The sequence below is a fragment of the Lepidochelys olivacea genome (assembly GCF_965140295.1).
Source record: "Lepidochelys olivacea isolate rLepOli2 genome assembly, chromosome: 6".
Classification (NCBI taxonomy): domain Eukaryota; kingdom Metazoa; phylum Chordata; order Testudines; family Cheloniidae; genus Lepidochelys; species Lepidochelys olivacea.
Window position 1 is genome coordinate 18412102 of NC_140416.1, and position 20507 is coordinate 18432608.

A 20507-nucleotide genomic window follows, 5' to 3' on the forward strand; every position below is an offset into this window, starting at 1 on the left:
AGGATTCACCTGGAGTGCAGGAATCCTTAGCTGGCATGGCTGGATTTACCCCAATCCTTCCTGATTCCCTCAGCCAACAGGGGATGGGGAGGGAGCATGACCAGGGCAGAATTCTGTTCTAGCTGTCACAAGTTAAATCAGCCCCAGAGCTACTGTTAACTTGATGCTGGAGGCCAGCCCACAATCAGGGGAGGTTTAGAGCCACCTTTGCTCCACCCCTGCCTCTAGGATTAAACCACAAAGAGGAGGAGGAGTTATGTAGTTTTCTCCAGAGGGTGAGGGCTCAGGTTAGGAAAATGGGATGTAATAAAGTGAAGCAAAATGTAGGCTGAATACCAGGGGAAAACACCAAGCTACAGGTTCTGTGAGACCGGGGAATGATCACCTAAGGGAAGTGGTGGAAGTACCATCTCTTGAGTCATTTTAAAAAGTGGTCTGGACTGGAGGATATTGTAGGGAACAGTCCTGCACCAGTTCTCTAGGAGTGACCTAGTAAGTCTTTCCCATTGCTAATTTTTCTGACTCTGATAGAAAGAATCACTCTGGCTCTTCAACTTTGCCTCGTTGGAGGAAGCATTGAGGTGTTCCAGTTAGAAAGGAAACAGTTTGGGACCAGGGTCAGCTCTGTTAGGCATTTCTACAGTGCCTAGCACAGTGGGGCTAGAGTGTCTAGGTGTTACAGCACTACAAATAATTAATACTATAAAACTAACAGCTTTAAGACTAGAGCTGGCTGCGAGAGGATTTTTCCCTAAAAAAGTTTGTTTTCATCTAAACAAAAGGTTCATGTTAGCAACATTTCAGATTGTAATTAAAAAAAAAATGTTTGGTTTGATAAATATGGGATTTTTGGCAAAAATTCCTATTTAATGGAAAACCCTTTTTCTGTTGGAAAAAATTATTTCAGTGGAAGATTTACAACCAGCTTCTTTGGAAAGTTAATATGGTGACTTGCTTAAAACTTTGTCCTAGACAAAACTCAGCTGTTGCATGTTACAATTAGGAGTGGGGCACATTATTATACATTCACACTGGGCCACATGAAAGTTTGAAATGTGTATGTAAAGGCGGCACAATGTTCATCTTAATTTCCCTTTAAATAGCTCTTGCCTCAGCATAAATCCATAAAGGCTGGTTCTACACACAGATTTTCTATGGGATAAACATGATAGGAGTGTGAATTTAAAAAAACCCAACAGAATGGTTATGCTGGTACAACTCACAGGATGGATGAAGTTATACCAGCATAAAGGTGCTGTCACAGATCAGGGCAGCTCTTCCTGTATTGCCCACTTGTGTTCCAGCCAGGGCACCCACTCCAGGGTCCTAGCTCTTCAGTCGTCACTTCTCTTGGGAGGACACCTGCATCTCTCGCCTCCTGACAGGGGTTTTTCCAGTCTACACAGTTCCCTGCCTAGACTGTGAATTCCCCAGCAAGTCAGACTGCCTAAGACAGCTTGGATCCATGCGTTGCGTATTCCTCAGAGGCAATAAACAGAAATTGCCCACAATTATATGTTATGGCACAGCTCTTTCTAAACAAGCCCAGTTATTCTTACGGTGAAAGCATTACAGAGAAAACATATTATGGACAATAAAAACCCTACACATGTGCTAATAAACTTACCAGAGCTCACCCCCAATTCCAGCAAGGGCTCTGGTAGGTAATCAGTCCTTCAAACCCCTCATAGGAGTTTTTCTTTGGCTACAAGTTTGTTACAGCTTTTCGTGCAGAATAAGCACATATATGCATAGGTTTGCCTTTCCTGAATACAGTGTGGGTCTTTGATTTTCAGAGCCCATGAATAGCTAATCAGTCAGACAATGGCTCTCTCTTCAGGGAGTAGCTTCAAAAGGTTGAGTCTGGAGGTGGGAATTTTCATTCACCTCCCTCCAGGTGTTTTCTAGGAAACCCACTTAACTTTCTTTGTTCCAAAAATTCTTTCGTGTCTTGATTGTTTAAAATAGTCCTTTGAAGCTCATAACACTTCCCAGAGTTTACACTGGCCATGTCTGCCTCCTAGAGAAGTTGCATACAATCCCACATCCATATATAAATTTTGCATTTACAATACAATGGAGTCCAAATCTACTGAAACTTAATTCAATAAGATCTCCCAAAGATATTGAAGGAAATTGCCATCTCTGTCACAGGTGCCTTAAACCGGTAGAGCTTATTCCTCTTCCCATATGGGAATAGTTATACTGATATAAAAGTGCCTTTATACCGGTATAAATTCATCCACACTAGGAGGTTTGTACCACCTTAACTATACTGTCATGGTTAGTTCCGTACATCTTGTGGGTTTAGATGAGTCCTTAGTCATAGACACAAACTGCTGCCCTGAGGGAACATAAAGGGGAAGTAGTAACGACATTATTAATAAATTAAACTAGCCCCAATAGAAACACAGCATTTGCAGAATCCCAGGTTGTGTAACTGCACACACGTTAGGAGGGGTCACTTCACTTAGTAGGCTTATGTACATCAATTCTTTTTTACATTTTCTTCTCCACATTAATATTTAAAACACACACCATCAGCCCAACGTTACTTAGAACCTACGTAGCACTTCCCCAGCAGGAATCCGTCCTTGCATCACGCTTGGGAATTGGGCAGCTCCACTTTGCATATGGAACCACTGAAGCAGAGAGGTTAAGTGATTTACCCAAGACCACAGAGTGGGATTTGGTGCTAGAGCTGGGACTAAAGGCAGCCGTTCCTGGCTCCTAGGGCTGTGCTCAGATGACCTCACCTGTCTCTCACAACAGGATGCATGTGGCGGAAATAATTAAGGCACAAAAATAAGGATTTTAGCACATGCACAGCCGCAGTACCTTGTAGATCCAGTGAGAGATCTAATTTTCCATTGTAGCAATGCCAACAATTTGTGACAGCGAGAGAAAATAAAGGAGGCATAGACTGAAGTGGTGTCACTACATCTCCCATTGATTGCTGTAAAAATACACTTGATTATCATAATATAATCCGAGGCATTTGTTCTTCCTTTACAACACAGCCCATTTCAAAAGGCAGAGCATTTAAGCCTTGACTGTGCCTGGGATTCCGCAATCAGTGGCCAACAACTTCTCTAGATACATTGGTACAAACCCCCAAATATATACAAGGCCTTCGGCCCTGTCTACACTACAGTGGTGCAGCTGTGCCACTGTAGCATAGATGCTTCCCAAATCGATGGAAGGGGTTTTTCCATCACTGTAGTAAATCCACCTCTCCAAGAAGTGGTAGCTAGGTTGACAGAAGAATTTTTTTCCGTCAAGTTAGCTGCATGTCTACAGTGGGATTTAGGTCAACTTAATGATGTCACACACAGCCTTGAACAATGCAGCTAGGTCGACCTAAGTTTTAGGTGTAACCCAGGCCTCACTGAAGAATTTTCCCTGTTGGTAATTTGCTGAATACATTTGCTGGGCACATAGCTCACAATGGGGTCAATGTCTAAATACCCCTGAAGTTCTAGACCCTTCTCTCTACCCAGAACTTTATGGTCCAGGTTTTCAAAAATGACCAATGCTTTTGGGTTCCCAACTCAAAACACCTTGAAAGGTTTTGATTTTCAGAGGGCAGATGCTTGGCACTTTCTGAAAAATCAGGCCTCTTTATGGTGTTTCAAAATGGACACCAAAGGAAAAAAAGAAAAAAGAATTGAGACACCCAAAATCATTGCGTCACTTGGGCTAGATCTCATGATTGGAAGCTAACCATTTATTTTTTTTAGTTCTCAGTCTCCTACAGTAAGGGAAAGTACCAGAAAACAGTAATCTGTCTGTATCACAGAAGACAGGAACCAAAAGCCAGGTTTGGATCAATCTGGGATTCTTCTCTTTTCAGGCCAAACTGAGAAAGCATATCCAGAACCCAAGTGCTTCAGAACTAGTGCATTTCCTGTTTGGGCCACTGGAACTGGTAACCCTTTAAATACAATTCTTATTCTTACTAATGTGCCTGTATAAAAGGCAGCACCAGCAGAGAATAAGAGAGACAGAAAGATACTGGGACATGACCCAGCTAAGGGCAGGCATGCCAGTATTTGCTGTACAAGTGCAAGGTAAGAAGGGAGCACAGAAGCTGATCCTGCATTAGTGATCAGCATTGTAGCAACGCCAACCGTGGGCATGTAGCTCCCCAAATTATCCCAGAATGCTAGCAGGTGCAACTGTAACCAATGTTTGGGGCATGTTGTGTGTTCCTCACAGTCTAGTACAGTTCCTGCTCACAAGATTCAGTCCTTTAGTTCAAACTATAGAGTCTTGTGTTCTTAGCATTGGCCGTCCCTGATCATAACCAAGATGGCAGCCATTGCAGAAAGTCAGAGGGGCAGTACATAGCCAAGCACCTCACTTGTTAGATTAGGACAGCTCTGAAATCCTCAGACACCCACCACCTATTTTTATCCGGGGCACTTGCAGGGAGCATATGGGAATTCAGACTACTGTGCAAAACTGCACGACGAATTCACAGCCAAACCTTGAAACAGCATAACACTCATCTGGGTTCAGGTTTAATTACAAACTTGAATGTGGCTCAAACTATTAACTAGGGTTGCGAGCCTTTTCAGACTTAGGGCCTACAGTAGTGAGAACAAAATATGGTTTCAATTTGGAGTGGCCCTGGGCCCCAGTTTCAAGCAAATATTACTCAATATTTGCCCTGAAATACTATGAGAGATTCCCAGTTTCAATGAGAAGCTCAGAGAAATTGATTTTCAGTTTGAGATTGTGGGATTTGTTCATGAAGTGAAAGTTTGTAACTGGCATTGTGTGTATGTGACCTAGATCGTCCATAGCTGTGGAGGCCCTGAACTCGCAAGGTCTATCCTCAGCCCGCTTCTCTCTAAAGACACCATAGATTTCCTGAGAGGACACTTGACACCAAAAGAGATGATGCTCTGGGAGTCCATGGGCGAGACGTGGACCAGATCCAGGTGAGAGTTAGTCTGGGCAAAGGGACAATCAGCAGATTTCCAAGTTCTAAGAACAATTCAGAGCAGCATTTCACTTCTGTAGCCCGTTCAGGGGGGCTGAGCATGAGGGCAGGATTTCATCCAATAGGTTGAAAAACTAGGGGCCTGATTCACTGTTTTTCTGCACCTGTGTGGCTATTTACACCCTCTGCACTGATGTAAGAAATGTCAGCGGGTGCAGGGCAATGGGGACTTGGGTCCTAGAAATGTATCATTTGAGGATCTCACTCTGCATATAATTTTTCCCTCCCATCTTCTAAGAGCGGAATGGCCTAGAGAGGCTGTTGTCCCAACCTACATCCCAAAGTTCCGCAATGGATGGGAGCCGCCCCAGGAAATCTTCCGCGGAGCCCCATGGGAAATAGACATTGGACATTTACAAGAAGAGGTAGGTCTCATGACGCAAGTCATCTTCCTTTTCTACCAACTTACTCGGCCAGCAGGCCAGATCCTCTGCTATCCCAGTTTACACCAGCTACAGATCTGGTCCTGTATTTCCAAGCTGTCAGGGACAAATGCCAGGTTCACAGCAAGAGCCTTGCTGTTTTTCCGCTGGGTTGATGCAGACGTGATATCTACTGACTTTCTTGAGATGAGGCAATGGGCTTTATTCTCCACTCCATTACTGCAGTGAAATGCCATTGAATTCAATGGAGTTCACCAGTTTTATGCTGGTGTGAGCGGGGAATCAGGTGCAAAGAGTCAGTGGGTTGGTTGGGTTAGAACCCAGGTTCCGAGCTCTCTGTTGCCAGTACTAAATCTCATAGGGCAGGTCTGCACTGCAAAAAAAACCCAACACCCAAAAACCTGCAGCTGTGAACCTCAGAGCCTGGCTCTATAGATTCAGGGTTACACTCTGGTGTTAAAACTGGCAGTGCAGATGTTCCAACTCGGGCTCCGAGACCCACCCTCATTGCTGGGTTTCAGAACTCAAGCAGGAACATCTAGTGCTATTTTTATAGCTGTAGTGCAAGCCTGAGTCTGTAGCCCTGGGCTCTGAGATGCACAACAGTGGGTGTTTTTTTGCAGTGCAGACTTACCCATAGCATATACACTGTACAGAGCAGAGGCCAGAAATCCAGAAATCTAGTTACCATCTACAGCATCCTGGCCTCTTCAGCAGTAGCCCAAAAATCACACCATACTTCAGGGGGGGTGGTGCCATCAGGGGCTTCCCAAATATACAAAATATCCTTTGACCTAATTGAGCTACAATGGAGTTTGTGATGGAGTCTGAAATACAGTAAAGGGGTCGATCAAGAGCGGAATTTATGTTTACTAATCTGAAGAAACTATAGAAACTCGGAAACACATTCATGGATTTTAAGGCCAGAACGGAACACTGTGATCAGCCAGCCTGACCTGTATGACACAGACCTTAGCATTTCACCCAGCGGAGGGAATTATTCTTCCCAATCCCTACAATGTAAGCAAGCCACAAACAAGCAAAATAACTTGTGCTTCAACTAGAGGATCTGTTTTTGAAAGACAGCCCATCTTGATTTAAAGACTCCAGGCGATAAGTTTACAACTACCACCTTCCTGTATCCGATGCAGATTTACGCTCTCTCAGTAACACTATGACTCCATTTTACGTTTCCAGCTGTCATCAGCCAATGGATATCCCTATCGTAACTCATCAATAAAACGTGGCCAGACGCCTGAGCAAACACAAGCAGTGGATGCCTTTAAACAAGGTGTTACTCAACATGTAAATAGGTAATGTACTAGTCCCGGTGCTTAGCACAATGGAGCTGTGATCCTTGATTGGTGGCTCCAGGCATTATCACAATACAAAACTAAATACTAAGATATTTGTCCTCCCACCCGCCACCCCCTTTGGTATGTCTTTGCTATCATTAATTCATGCTAGTTGTCTACATCCAGAGATGCCAAAGACCAGTCAAATAATTATTCATGCATGTATTGCCTGCCTGAAAAGCATTTTAATCAGCACATATGCAAGGAAATGGGTTACCCCCAAGTGCATTTCATCTTTGGAAGAATTATCAGCTGATTTTGTCAGTCAGTCAGTATACTTTTATTTTCAGACCATCGTGCTGACATTAAGAAGTTGGTGGAGGTTCTGTTTCCCTGCAAATTATCCTGTGTTTGGGATACTCTGTTGCAATGTTTGTTCAAGTGGAACAGTTGTATGGCTACAGAAGTTAGGTTGCTCCTTTATGTTCATTCCCCCTAGTATTACGTGTTTAGGGAAACACACTTTAAGGATAGAATACATGCTAAAACCTACAGCTGGTCAAGAGTTTTCTGCTGAGATTTCTGTTGTTGAACAATGCAGTATTTTGCAAAAAAAAAGTGCGATTTCAACAACATTTTTGATTTTTAATGAAAAATTCTAAATAAAAAATGTTTCGGTTTGTCAAAAATCAAAATGAAAATTCCCATTTTAAACAAAATTGTTTCAGATTCCTCCTCCCTCCTCAACAAATTGAAACTTTCCCCAAAATATTCTAAATGAAGTAGTTTTGTTCAAAAAAAAACAATTCAACCAGCTCTATATAACAGCTAGGCATTTATCATTATTATTATTACCAAAACATCTTATTCTAGTATCTGTTGTGATTTAAAAAACTGTCATGGAGATGAGGATGGGCCAACTCCAGAGCTGAAACCCCCAGATCCAAACTCCCAAAAAGCTCAGATGTGAATCAGATCTAAACTTCAGGATTCAGAATTCTTTCTAATGAGCCAAAGCAGAGCGCCAGATGTGATATCCCCCTCTCCCTCCTCCTGTGCCCCCTCCCAGCCCACACGCAGGAGTCTGGGAAAATTCAAATGCCATCAACTATGTTAGCCAGTTCCAGTTAATTGGAAATCAATGAACACATTATAAACTCCGGTGTAGACTGAGGCCAGGACTACACTGCAGATCTATATCAGTATAACTACCTTGCTCGGGGGTTTGAAAAATCCACATTCCTGAGCAATGCAGTTATACCGAACTAGCCCCCCATGTACACAGCACTATGTTGACGGGAAAGCTTCTCCCATCGACATTGCTACCGTCTCTCGAGGAGGTGGATTAAGTACGCCAATAGGAGAAGCTCTCCCATCACCACAAAAGCATCTTCTTGTAAGCATCTTCGCTGCGTGTGAAGACAAGCCCATATTCAAGAAAAGCATGTGGCCCACTGCATTCCACCTTTTATAGCCAGAATGGGGAGTTCTTTGGTAGGAATTACAAATCAGTTAAGTATCTGAATAATTTTTATTTTGCAGTGTTTTATCGATGTAACATCAATTTGCAGCAGCCACAGTTATAAAAGAAATCTCTCTCAAAAAGTTTTAGTGCATGAAGAATTTATTCTTACAGACATTTAGTTCTTTTATCAGTAAATTCCCACAAGCAGGCTTTGCTGTCCTTATGTTTCTCGTTTTACCAGCTTATCCACCTTTCAGATAGGATTATATTTAGCAGCATCCATGACACAGCTGTAGTCATATAGGCCTTGATTCCAGTTAAGTACATGCTTAAGTACTTTCCGGAATCAGGGCCAAGTCTACACTAAAAAGGGTTTGCTGGTATAATCCTCCTAGTGTAAACACAGCTTGTTCTGGCAAAAAAAGTTTTATGCAAATACCCTGAGCAAAATAAGCTATACAAGCAAAAGCACTACGGTTTTTGCTAGTATAAAAGTGTGTGTGTGTGTGTCACACACACACAAACACCACCCCTCTGCCCGCTTAGCTGGCACTGCTATACCAGCAAAAGTTCTAGTGTAGACCTGGTCTTAGTAATGGTGGGCAAAAAACCTGCTGCAGGTTTCTCTGCAGTTAAACTCCTCAAGTGCCAGCCCTTCCCCTGGTGACTCACTTTGCTGCGGGCATGCTACAAAAATACAACTCAGACATTCCTCTCTCTCCCTGCCTTCAGGGCAACTGCTGGGAAAGGTTACCACTCCCTTTCCTGTCTAGTAGATTCAGGCTGCCAGTGAATCGATTCCAAACCACAGCCAGCACCATAGACTTGCTATTGACATACTGTACAAGGCTATAATTATTATGACAATTTATTGCCTGGAACACAAGTTCTCCCAAGCCAGGAAGACTAGAGGCAACATCTTATGGCAGACCTCACAGCTGGTTCTCTGTAGGCCACTGCTCACATAAAATGGAGCATATATTAATATATGTTTAAGAGCCATCATCTTTTGTACTTGGCATAGACCTCCCAGTTGCCAGTTTTTGGGTGGGGAGAGGGTGGTTTAGGACATACTAGAATAATAAGAATTAAAAAAATCATGACACTGAGGATGTGTTTCCATAACAACGTGCTGGTTATAAGCCAATCAAAAGTTAGGATTGTGGGGGAAACACACCTTTTGGGGAAGAACTATTACTAGACACTCCAAAACCACACAATGGGCTGGGGGTCAATAGCTAGACAAACAGATCAAGAATGTGAGTGTGTGTATTCCAGGGATGCAAAGCTAAAATAATATTTGGACGACATTAGCAAGGTTGGGCCAGATTCTCAGCTGGCATTCATCAATGGAGCTACACCAGCATAGCTCCACCAGAGGAGAATTTGGCTGCTCATTTTACACTCGCTATAAAGACAGAAAGCTCCCAGCCATCTGCAATGCATAGCCACACAGACCTGAAGATCCATAGAGAAAACATCTCCCTGGTTCTAGTTTACACCATTTAAACATTAGCTTCCCCTTCCCCAAGATAAGGAGCCTGCTTCTCTCTTGAGAAGTCATTTACCCCGTGCAGAGTGGTAGTGTTTCACAACCATTTTGCACCTGTGTAAATGGCTACCCAGGGTGCCAAGGCACAATAGAATCAGGCCCATGAAGTCTGCTCAGATTTATGGCATGAACAGCTGACATGCTCTGGTTAGCTGGCTACTATAACTTTGTTTCAGTACAGTAAATTCAAGGGTTTTCTGTGTCTCACAAAATTGTCTTAGTCCTCATTTCAGCATAGAAACTACTGAATGGAGAACAAATCTGTCTTTTTGTATGGTCTGCTTACATCAACCTCACAGCTATGCTCTGGTCATTGGTTGAAGAGCCTGCACTTTCCATTTGTGTAGGACTTTTTACTGGAATGTGATGAAAATCTTTTCACTTCCTGGTCACAAGGAAAGGGGACTTGTCCACGGCCTTTGCCCCATTAACAATCTGCAGTCTCTTTAGCTGCATGCTAACATAGTTACTACAAATACCAGTTCCTCCAGCACTGGCTTTACTGACATGGCTGTCAGAGGAGCCCTGATTATAACCTCATTTTGTCTCTTGAAGGAATTTTGAGGCACAAGGGATGGCCCTGCCGAAGAAATATGCCAAAATCCGCTACGATTTCACTGCTCGAAATGCCAATGAACTCTCAGTGCTGAAGGATGAAGTCCTGGAGGTAAATTAATAAACTCAGGAGCAAATCTTTGTAGTCCCTGCTTTCTAGAGAGGAAAAGATGATGCACCAAGAGACTGAAAAATCCCAAATAGTTTTCCTCTGGAAGTTCTGAATAGCAACATGAAATTTCATTTGGATAGTAAGCTTTAAATTTGAGTAAGAAAAGGAAGGCTGGTACTTTTCCAGTGCCTTAGCACATGGGCTAAGCTGAGATTTGAGACCACACTCCGGTTGAAAAAAATAGCAGCAAAGAAAAGCATATTATAATACAGTGTCTGACAACATACTGAGCCCAATTTCCAAGCAGAAGGCTCAGTCTTGCAGCACTGAGCACTCTGGCCTGAATGCAGCAAAGCACTTAAACCTTTGCTTAATATGCTCACCTTTAAGCATGTGAGTAGCCCCACTAAAATTCATTGTTTGGTGCAAGAAGGGTCTTTCTGCCTTAAATTTCAGTATGATGGTGAACTCGGGGACTATTTTCCACTAAAATGTGATACAAAATTTTTAACCAACACCAGTCTCTCTCATTGTAACACACTTTGTTGTCACAAAATACATGATATGACTTTAGTCTACATGTTAAGGCTACATTGGATTAAGAGACAGACTTCTGTTAAATATGTATCTGGAATAATTGTACGGTTGCATCACATTGGGTTCGCAAATCTGTAGAGTAGGAAACCTGACATTTGGTTTGTCAAATATAATTATATTAAAATCTTAATGCAAATAAACACTGAAGCCCAGGCATGTGTTTCCAAAATCTTTGGGTTAAGGACAGCTTTCACACACCATTTTTAATCGGAGTTCAAAATAGAAAAAGCCTGTAAGAAGAGACAGGTGATGATGCCAAGAGGAAGATATTCAGCTACCAATACACCATCTTTTCCATGTCCTGTTTATGTAATGGATGGGCTGTCATTAGGTTATATGAAAATCCTGCAAGCACTTTTTCCACCTCTGGCAGGATTCACTGTTAAAGTGTTTTTGGGGGTTTTTTTAAATGCAAAAGCAAGGCAAGCATTTCTAGACATGATCTCTCTCATCAACTAAAGCTTTAAAAAACAACATGCAAATTAAGTGGGAGCTGGGGGTTCCTAAGGACACTAGATACATTTTTCCTCAGAGCTGTTGCCCAATAGGCCACTATTATGATTGTTTTATCAATCCTTTTCAGGGAGTGTTTATTAAGGTGACATTGGAATTTAATGTTACACGAAGCTGTTGCAGTTTCCTTGCCTGCATTACAAAGCTCCCATATAATTGTGTGTTTTTTCCACTGCAAGCCCATGCAAAGATGTGAAATTTTTGTTACCTTGCATGTGTCATGAATGCCTGATGGTCTCAATGGCTGAATTACATTTTCTCCCTCACAGGTGTTGGAAGATAATAAGCAGTGGTGGAAACTGCTAAACCGGAGCGGGCAGGCTGGTTATGTCCCCTATAACATCCTGGACGTGGTGAAACTGGAAGATTATGAACAGCTCTATAGTCAGGTGATGTTTCATCGGTGATCAGCTGCGGTGCATAATCAGCCTCTGCTTATGGCCAGCTTCAGTAGGCATTAAAAAAAAGGGGTGGGGGGATACTTGTAGACCTTTTAAGACACCCTCTCCCGGACTGTATAGATTTTCATGAGTTGTGCTGTCCTCGCACCTAAGCGTTATTAGGGAGTCAATGCCCTATGTAGACACCTCACAGCTGGTGTAGGGGGTGGAGTGATGAAGTAAAGCTCCACAATGAAGACCCAATTAGGCTTTCAGCAGAAAACCCTGTGAAAACAGCTGCTGGGCACTTGGAGGAGATACAGCTCCACACCCAGTTGCTAGAGGATAAGGTTATCGCTTGAGATGGGATTTTCTGCTTTATGTACAGTCCTGTAGTTTCTTTGTTTTCATAGATGTGCCCTACACCAGAGGTTCTCAATCTTTTTCTTTCTAAGCTCCCCCTCCACCCCAACATGCTATAAAAACTCCACAGCCCACCTGTGTCACAATAAACTGGTTTTCTGCCTATAAAAGCCAGGGTCGGTGTTCAGGGGTAGCAAGCAGGTTATTTGCCTGCCCCACAAAGCTACATAGCTCAGGCTTCAGCTTCCGTCCTGGGTGGCGGGGCTCAGGGACCTGGGCTTCAGCCTCATGCGGTGGGGCTTCAGCTTTCTGCCCTGGGCCCCAGTGAGTCTAATGCTGGCCCTGCTTGGAGGCCCCCCATAAACCCCAGGTCCCTAGTTGAGAACCACTGCCCCACACCACCAAGAAAGACCTCAGAGAAGCCATACTCGCTTACCAAAAGGCCTGAGTCATCATTGCTCTGCACTATGTTGTCACTGACTCCATTGCAATGCGGGAGTAAATACTACCAGCTCTGACTCATTGGCATTTCACAACCACTGTGCACTGGTTGAAATCCCTGTGCAAGCTGCAGGGCAATAGAAATCAGGCCTTTGGTTTTGTTCCTGAGCCAGCTAGCCCCCTCCACCAGCTTGCAGGCATTTGGCACATCTCTAGCCTTCCATTCAAGGATCTCAAAGTAATGTAGAGCTGTTAATGAACTAGCCCTTGTAGCATTGCTGGGAGGGTGGGTCATTATCATGATCACCATAGGCATAATGACATATGAGGAAACAGGCACAAAACTCCAGATTCACAGAGGGATTTAGGCACCCAACTCTCATTGAAATTGGTGGGAGTTAGGTGCCTAAATACCATTAAGGATCTGGGCCAAGGTGATTAAGGGTCTGATGTCATGGGGACTAAGCCCCTGCAGCTCCCATTGATTTGACATGGAGTGGTGGGTGCTCAGCACTTCTGAGAATCAGGTCTTAAGGCCCCAATCCTGCAAACACTTACGCAGGTGCTTAACTTTACTACTGTGAGTAGTCCCATGGAAAGGAAGAAGTCACTCACCAAGTCAGTGACAGAGCTGCGAATAAAATCTAGCTCTCCAACGTCCTAGTCCTATGGCTTAACCATGAGATTACATCACCCCCCGTCAAGATAGCCTCATGGTCATCTGTTCTCTTTTCTGTTATTACTAATTATTAATTAACTTTTATACTGTGGTAACCACTAGAAAGCAACCATGTCAGGGCTCCGTTGTGCTAGGCACTGTATAAATACATAGTAAAATGACAGTCCCTGTCCCAAAGAGTTTACAAGATTGAACAGGTGGGTGACACAAGCAAGCGAGTCAGGGTTGATGGAAATAGGATAATAAAGAGAATAGGAGACACGCAATTCTTAGCCAGTCAGTAGTCACAAATTGCCACCTGCCTACCTCATCTAATTGCATCTCTTACAAGTGGGTGGCAGTCAAATTTCACAATTTTAAGCATAATGATTTTTTGTTCTGTGATTATATGGCCAAGCCATTGAAAACTTCATGTACTGATGAAAGGCTCTTGCCAAGCTAGTGTAAATGATGAATTATTGATCTAAAATGGCAGTGAAACGTCACCTACAGGCAGATAGGCAGAAGACAAATTCAGTATTGTCAGCCCCAGGTATTCAAAAACCCTGGAGTGCAAGAGGAGATAGACTGGAGTGGAGTGAGATTGATTTAAAAAGCACGAACCATTAAAGATATCATACAATTCCTTTGCCGTATGGATTCTGAGCCTTAGGGGCCACTCATGTCACATTTTCTGGCTTTTCAACAGTCATAAGTGCAGGAGGCTAACCTTTCATTTAAAAAAACTGAGATCCTCACAAAACCACTTGACAGCTGGAGTGGGGACTTTCAGAAAATCCCTCATTACTGCAAAGTTCCTGATAAAATCCTGGGAGCTGGCAGCGCTGTAAATTAGTACCTTTTAAAAAGCCCTGTGGCAAGTCATTAAGCAATGAGCTTTGGACTTTGCAGGGCCAACTGTGTATGATCACATTTAGCTTGGCATGATTTCAACAACACAACAGTGAGGCCTTCATGCAACCTGAGATAGCAGGTGGCAACAGCGTGTGAATATTCATGCCTTAGCTAATGGAGACCCTTGATTCAATTTCATGGATGGTGTAAAACACAGAATTAAATGGCAGCTGGTCAAGTACAGTTTCTCATCATTACATGTTAACTTCAATAGAGCTAGACCAGTTTACAGAACAGCTGAGGACGTGGCCCACTGCGCTCTAATCTACTATGGTTGTGGGGGGACAAATATTTAATAATGCTGAAAAAATATTTTACTTAATAAAATCCCTTTTATTTTTTATTCTAACCAGAAGTACAAAGGAGACTTGAGTCCGAGAGGAATTGGCCCTGCCAGCCCTACTCACAGGATTCCTGGTAGCTATGCTGGTGATAAATGGGGAAGTGAAATGTTAGCCGGGAACTCTCCTCACAATGCCAAAGAACGTAGGTGCATAGTACCAGGGTTCTTACCGTTTACCACAACTCAGACATGCGATATTGTTTCACAATACACAGTCCAAACAACTTGGCACTGCAGTTCTGGAACCTAGATTTAAACTGAGAAGCTTCCACCAGAGTGTTCTTTCCTTTGTTTGTATTGGGTGCTAGTGGATTTCTTCTTTATTTCCTTTTCTAAAAACTGTTCATCTGTTAGTTTCCTTAGTCACTGTGTATATGGGCCTAAATCTATGTACCTAAATCCATATTTAAGTACCTAAATATGACATAGGCAGCAGAAAATGGGGAAAGATCTTCACCCCCCACTCAGGCCTCTTTATGCCATATAAAAGGGCCAGTGCAGCACACAGGGGCTGTAAGAACTGTGGTTCTGGCCAGGGGAGGATTCCCCCAGTGCAGTCACTATGGAAGACAGCCAGGAAGCTGCTTTCCGAGACTCCCTGTGCAAAGCCTGGTCTAGGGGGCATGCCAGGGCTGGGGCCATAAGAGGCACAATGAGGCAGGGTTGCAGCACTGTTAAGATTCTGGGCTATGCTCCACAGAGCAGCCCTGAGGAAGCTGCTGCAACTTACACGGCCCGCAGGGCTGCGCAAACTGCATTGTAGGCCCCACAGCAGCCCAGAATCAGGAGCAGCTTAAAAACACCTTAACCTCTCCTCCCCATGAGCTGCAAGGTGTGTGCTGCACCAATCTCACTCCCCCTGTGTTTAGCCGCCTACTAAGTGGCTATTCAGGCACCTACTACTATATGTTGCAGCAACCATGTCTTCCCCCACAATTTTTTCTTTATTTTTTCTTTTACCTATTCTCTACTGTACAAAACCTGTAGTACTCCGCACACTCCAATGCATTGTGTGGATGGTTATTGCAAAATAAACAACCCCTTATCTTTTTTAATTGTCATATATTTATAATGTCTTCACTTTAAAAGTGTGCTAGACTTCTGGCTCCAAAAGAAATCACCCAGCTCTTTGGGTCACCAAGCACTTTTCAGTAATAGTTTCCCAACCAGCTCTGACTTTAGTAAAGATCCAGCCAGCTAAAAGTAAGGCGGTCTATAGGTATGTGTTCATTTTTCTCACACCTTACAAATCATGGTTTGGTTAATAGTGCCCCTTAGAATACACGTTTATTAAATGAAATTTAATCATGCCCCATAAAGTTTGCCATTGTGCACCATGATAGAGAAGGGTTTCTTTACCAACTGGAAATTATACAGCTTTAATAGTTATAATCATCTTGTGAACTAGAAATCCCATTGCAACAATTCATTTAACTGAGAACTGAATACACAACCATTCAATCATTACCACCATGTTAAAAAAAAAAAAAGAGAGAGACAGATCCCTCAGGTATTAGTTAGAGAGGTAAGACACAGGAGGAGGGATTTACCCTGTGTCCATATGTCAGTACTGTCCAGTCCTGATATGGTGGCTAGTAACTACATAACACAATGCCGTCTCTGCTATCTGTCTCCTTGCTCTCAGGATCACCAACAACTATTCCAAGATTCTCCAATTAGCCCTGCAGGAGTTGCTTTAGAACTTAAGCTAGGATCTTGCATTGCAGGACTCAGGGACACAATACCTGCACCCAACCACTCACTCATCTTAGGAGCAAGTCACCCCAGGACTGATTCTCACCTAGCTTTTTGAAAACTAAAATCAGCCTAAAACTCTGCTACAGGGACTTGTGTCTAGCTGTTATTTTGCATTCCCTCCATCGGAAGAGGTATTGTGGAAATACAGCATTTAAAGCATGAAAGGAGGTTTTCAGACCTCAAAAGCTGAAAAAGGAATTTGAAAAGATGGGCGCTAGCTTTGGGGCCTGTGGGACATGAGAGAATCCTACAGTTTGTTCAGCATGTTGCTACTAAGGTGATGGCACATTATATGTTTCCTTTACACTTTGTTCCTGAAGCAGGTTTCATGGTCAAAATGTCATGTCTCACCCATCCCGCAAAGCACTTAAGCACCGTCTTTAAAGTTAACCACATGATTAAGCTTCCTTGATTTCCTCTCTTGAGTGTGTTTTTTTACAGAGTTAATAGAGCTGCAGAGTCAAATTCTGCCTTTACTTACACCTTATGCAACCTCACTGATTTTCACTGGTTGTGACTTAAGACAGAATTTCATCTCCGGTCTCTAATTTGTCACCTGAAAGTGTGCTCCATTTTCCAGAACTTATCCATCATATGGATGAGGTGAACGATGAGCTGCTGAAGAAGATCACTAATAGTAAAGTTCAGCTCCCCCAGAGAAACTTTAAGGTGGAGAAGACTCAGCAAGTTGCTGTGCCCCTGATGTTTGAATCAAGCGCTGAAGAGGTCAAAGCATGGCTGGAAGCAAATTCCTTCAGCAAAGGGTAAATCTACACAGCTGCTACGTGAGATGCTGAACTTTCATTGAAAAGGAGGCAGCTTTTGACATTTTTATTGGATTACAGGATGTTTATATTTGTTTAATTTATAAAACCTGTGAGCAGGTGACATTTCTACCCTGCTCTTAACACAGTATGCACAGCAAGTACAGAGTCCAAACTACTCCTAGGGCTTTTGGTTTACTGACAAAGAGACAATCAATGTAACACAAATACCAGCCGGTGTCTTCTCTCTAGCTGTGGCTACTCCTACAGTTCCTCCCTGAGGACTGTTCAATCTCTACACCACCTCTTCAGGGGAGCACTCCCACCTCCCTTATATCCAAGATGGAACGAGCAAGCAGGACCCAGTGGTCAGCAGAACCCAGTTAGCATCTCCCAGTAGGATCAACCCTGGATGACAGGGTTAATTCACAGAAAAACACCTTACTGCTGAGAATCCCAAAGCACTTTGCAAAAGTAGTTATTTCACTGGGGCACCGAAAGGCTAAGGGCCAGATTTTTAGAGGTGTTTAGATGCCTAGAGATAGTGAGGCACCTGGTGGGATACTGAAAAAGTTCAGGTGCCTAACTCTGTTTAATATCAATAGGAGTTGGTAGCTTAGGCACTTCTTGAAAATCTCACTAAATCCTATCTATATCTTTAGGCACCTAAGTACCTTTAAAAATCTGGCCCTAAGTGACTTGCTCAAGACTGCAGAGAGAGTCAATATGAGAATTAGGGTTAGAACTGGATCCCATGTCTGGGCTGTAATTCCTAAACACCTCTTACCTAGAGATTATAATTAAGTATAATAACTAAATATGGGCTGCTAACTTTTCTTAATAATATTAAATATATATGGAGACAGAGCCTAATCTCATATGTTGACTGCTCATTGAGTGGACACTGCCATAAGAGGGCAAACCTTCATAGACTTCTCACTCCATTTTTCTCCTTCTTCTGACCCATTTGTATCACATGCCTTTCATTACTTGTGTTTTTCTAGGACCGTGGAACATCTTGGCATACTTACAGGGGCCCAGCTTTTCTCTCTGAATAAGGAGGAATTGAAGAAAGTGTGTAACGAAGGAGCCAGGGTATACAGTAAAATTACAGTGCAAAAATCTCTCCTGGAGGTAAGAAGTTTTCACAAAATCCTATTAGTATGGAAGCCAGTAGCACAAAATACTAGCAAGCTCTATTGAACAGGCATTTTAAGAAACACAGTTATATTAACCATGATAAGAGTCCTGCTGAACACTTGTTTTAGCATGAAAACTAATAGAAATCTTGTGAAAACTACAATTTAGAAACATTGGGCCAGATCCTCAGCTGGTGCAAATCAACCTAGTTTAATGGAAAGATCTGGCCTATTAACTTATTCCCTATCTCCTTGAAAGCAGCTCCACCTTGACAGCATTCTATATAGCTTATTTAGGTTAAGCTGTAAGCAGTTTTGAAGTTCAAACTCTTTATGTTTTGTTGCCATTCCAGAAATGTGGAGGGGATTCAGAGCTCCAAGAAATTATGAAACGTCGCCATGAGAGGAGTGATTCTGCTCTTTAAAATTCTATCTGCTTTTTTCAACTATTTATCATAGTAGTGCAGAAAAAGGGAATAACAGCACCAATCCCCGATCAAAATGAAAGAGACTACAGAGACCATCACCTACCAGTGTAACTGCCATCAAACTGACAATTCCTGGAACACTGTTGATAAGGAGGATACTCATTCACGAATATGCTATCATGCTGAGAGAGAAGTTTTAGTATTGCATGAAATATTATTTTTATATCTATATATTTTATACAGAAATTTTATGTGTATGCAGTCCAGAGCATGAGCAGGATCTGAATTCATGGGATTCTAAATGTATGAGGCAAGGCTGGATTCAAGTTAAACCACCAGAACCTTATAATATACTGCTATATGGCTCTCCATTGATCTGATAAAGCTCTAAAAAGAAGGCTAGAAATAATTCTCCCAACAAAGGACTGCACGAATTGCTTAGAGTTTCTGTACCATAAACACTAGAGCTTTTCCCCCCCTTGTTTCCTTCTTGTCTGTGACAGAGACACTAAGCAACAGTATCCTGGGTTTCCCTGTTCATGAAGGCCCAGCAGCAGTTAAGTTTCCTCTCTCTGTTCTACCCCTGGGCTCCTCCCAAGCTTTAAACATTTTAAAACAAGGGCTGGGCCTGTCTGTGCCTGAAGATGAAATTACAATAGTGTGTGAAGATGAAATTACAATAGTGTGTGTTTCAGAGTAACAGCCGTGTTAGTCTGTATTCGCAAAAAGAAAAGGAGTACTTGTGGCACCTTAGAGACTAATCAATTTATTTGAGCATAAGCTTTCGTGAGCTACAGCTCACTTCATCGGATGCATACTGTGGAAAGTACAGAAGATCTTTTTATACACACAAACCATGAAAAAAATGGGTGTTTACCACTACAAAAGCTATTACCAACAGGAGAGTGGGTTTGGGGGGGGAGAAAACCTGGATTTGTGCTGGAAATGGCCCAACTTGATTATCATACACATTGTAAGGAGAGTGATCACTTTAGATAAGCTATTACCAGCAGGAGAATGGGGTGGGGGGAGAGAAAACCTTTTATAGTGGGTAAACACCCATTTTTTTCATGGTTTGTATGTATAAAAAGATCTTCTGTATTTTCCACAGTATGCATCCGATGAAGTGAGCTGTAGCTCACGAAAGCTTGTGCTCAAATAAATTGGTTAGTCTCTAAGGTGCCACAAGTACTCCTTTTCTTTTTACAATAGTGTGTGTAACAGATTTTAGGGTTGGAGCACCCTGTTTAAATATATATACAATGCTACTGCTTTCTTTGAGGGGCAGGGAGTGTTTTAATTAACCAATAAAGAGCAGTGAGTAATATCCTGAAATTATTGAATTTGCCAATTGGGAAGCAATGTCCAACTATAGTCACCCACACAATGGCTACCAGTGGATGGGGCCTAGTGCGACTATGCAGCAGTTTGACTTGGCATTGATCCCAACTGGCAAACCACAGTATTGTCAAACCCAAGACTTCAACAATCAGAAGATAAACCCATAAAACTTACTCCCAATCTGAAACACACAAACACACACGTAACCATTCCCTATGCATGTAGCCTTAGGCCCTGCTTTAATAAAATAACAGTGTTGCAGCAGTTAGCAATCTGAGACAAATAGTGAACATACAGGAAATTAAATGGAAATTGGGATGGCCATTTCACACACAATTAAAAAAAATCTTTGAAAAAAAGTCTGAAAAATTACTTACTGTAATTTAGCAAATACATTTATCAGTACTTTACTTCCTGTTTTTTCTAATGTTGTTAAATATCTAGATAGCACTGACAGGGTTCAAGATTATGTATATATAAATGATGAAGACAAGGTC

The 20507-nt window shown here is 42.5% G+C and overlaps 1 protein-coding gene across 4 annotated transcripts in view; it reads left to right on the plus strand.

Moving 5' to 3' along the window:
* Positions 1-19141, plus strand: part of EPS8L2 (EPS8 signaling adaptor L2) — a 110516-nt gene extending 91375 nt beyond the window's left edge. For all 4 annotated transcript variants that reach the window (XM_084632324.1, XM_084632325.1, XM_084632322.1 and 1 more), the window contains exons 12-21: positions 3854-3928; positions 4798-4946; positions 5247-5373; positions 6589-6704; positions 10259-10370; positions 11750-11869; positions 14591-14723; positions 16919-17102; positions 18107-18236; positions 18595-19141. In XM_084632324.1, the coding sequence (XP_084488450.1) occupies positions 3854-3928; positions 4798-4946; positions 5247-5373; positions 6589-6704; positions 10259-10370; positions 11750-11869; positions 14591-14723; positions 16919-17102; positions 18107-18236; positions 18595-18666 (1218 nt within the window). In that variant the 3' untranslated portion in view covers positions 18667-19141. The remainder of the gene's footprint in view (positions 1-3853; positions 3929-4797; positions 4947-5246; positions 5374-6588; positions 6705-10258; positions 10371-11749; positions 11870-14590; positions 14724-16918; positions 17103-18106; positions 18237-18594) is intronic.
* Positions 19142-20507: the final 1366 nt, after the last annotated feature.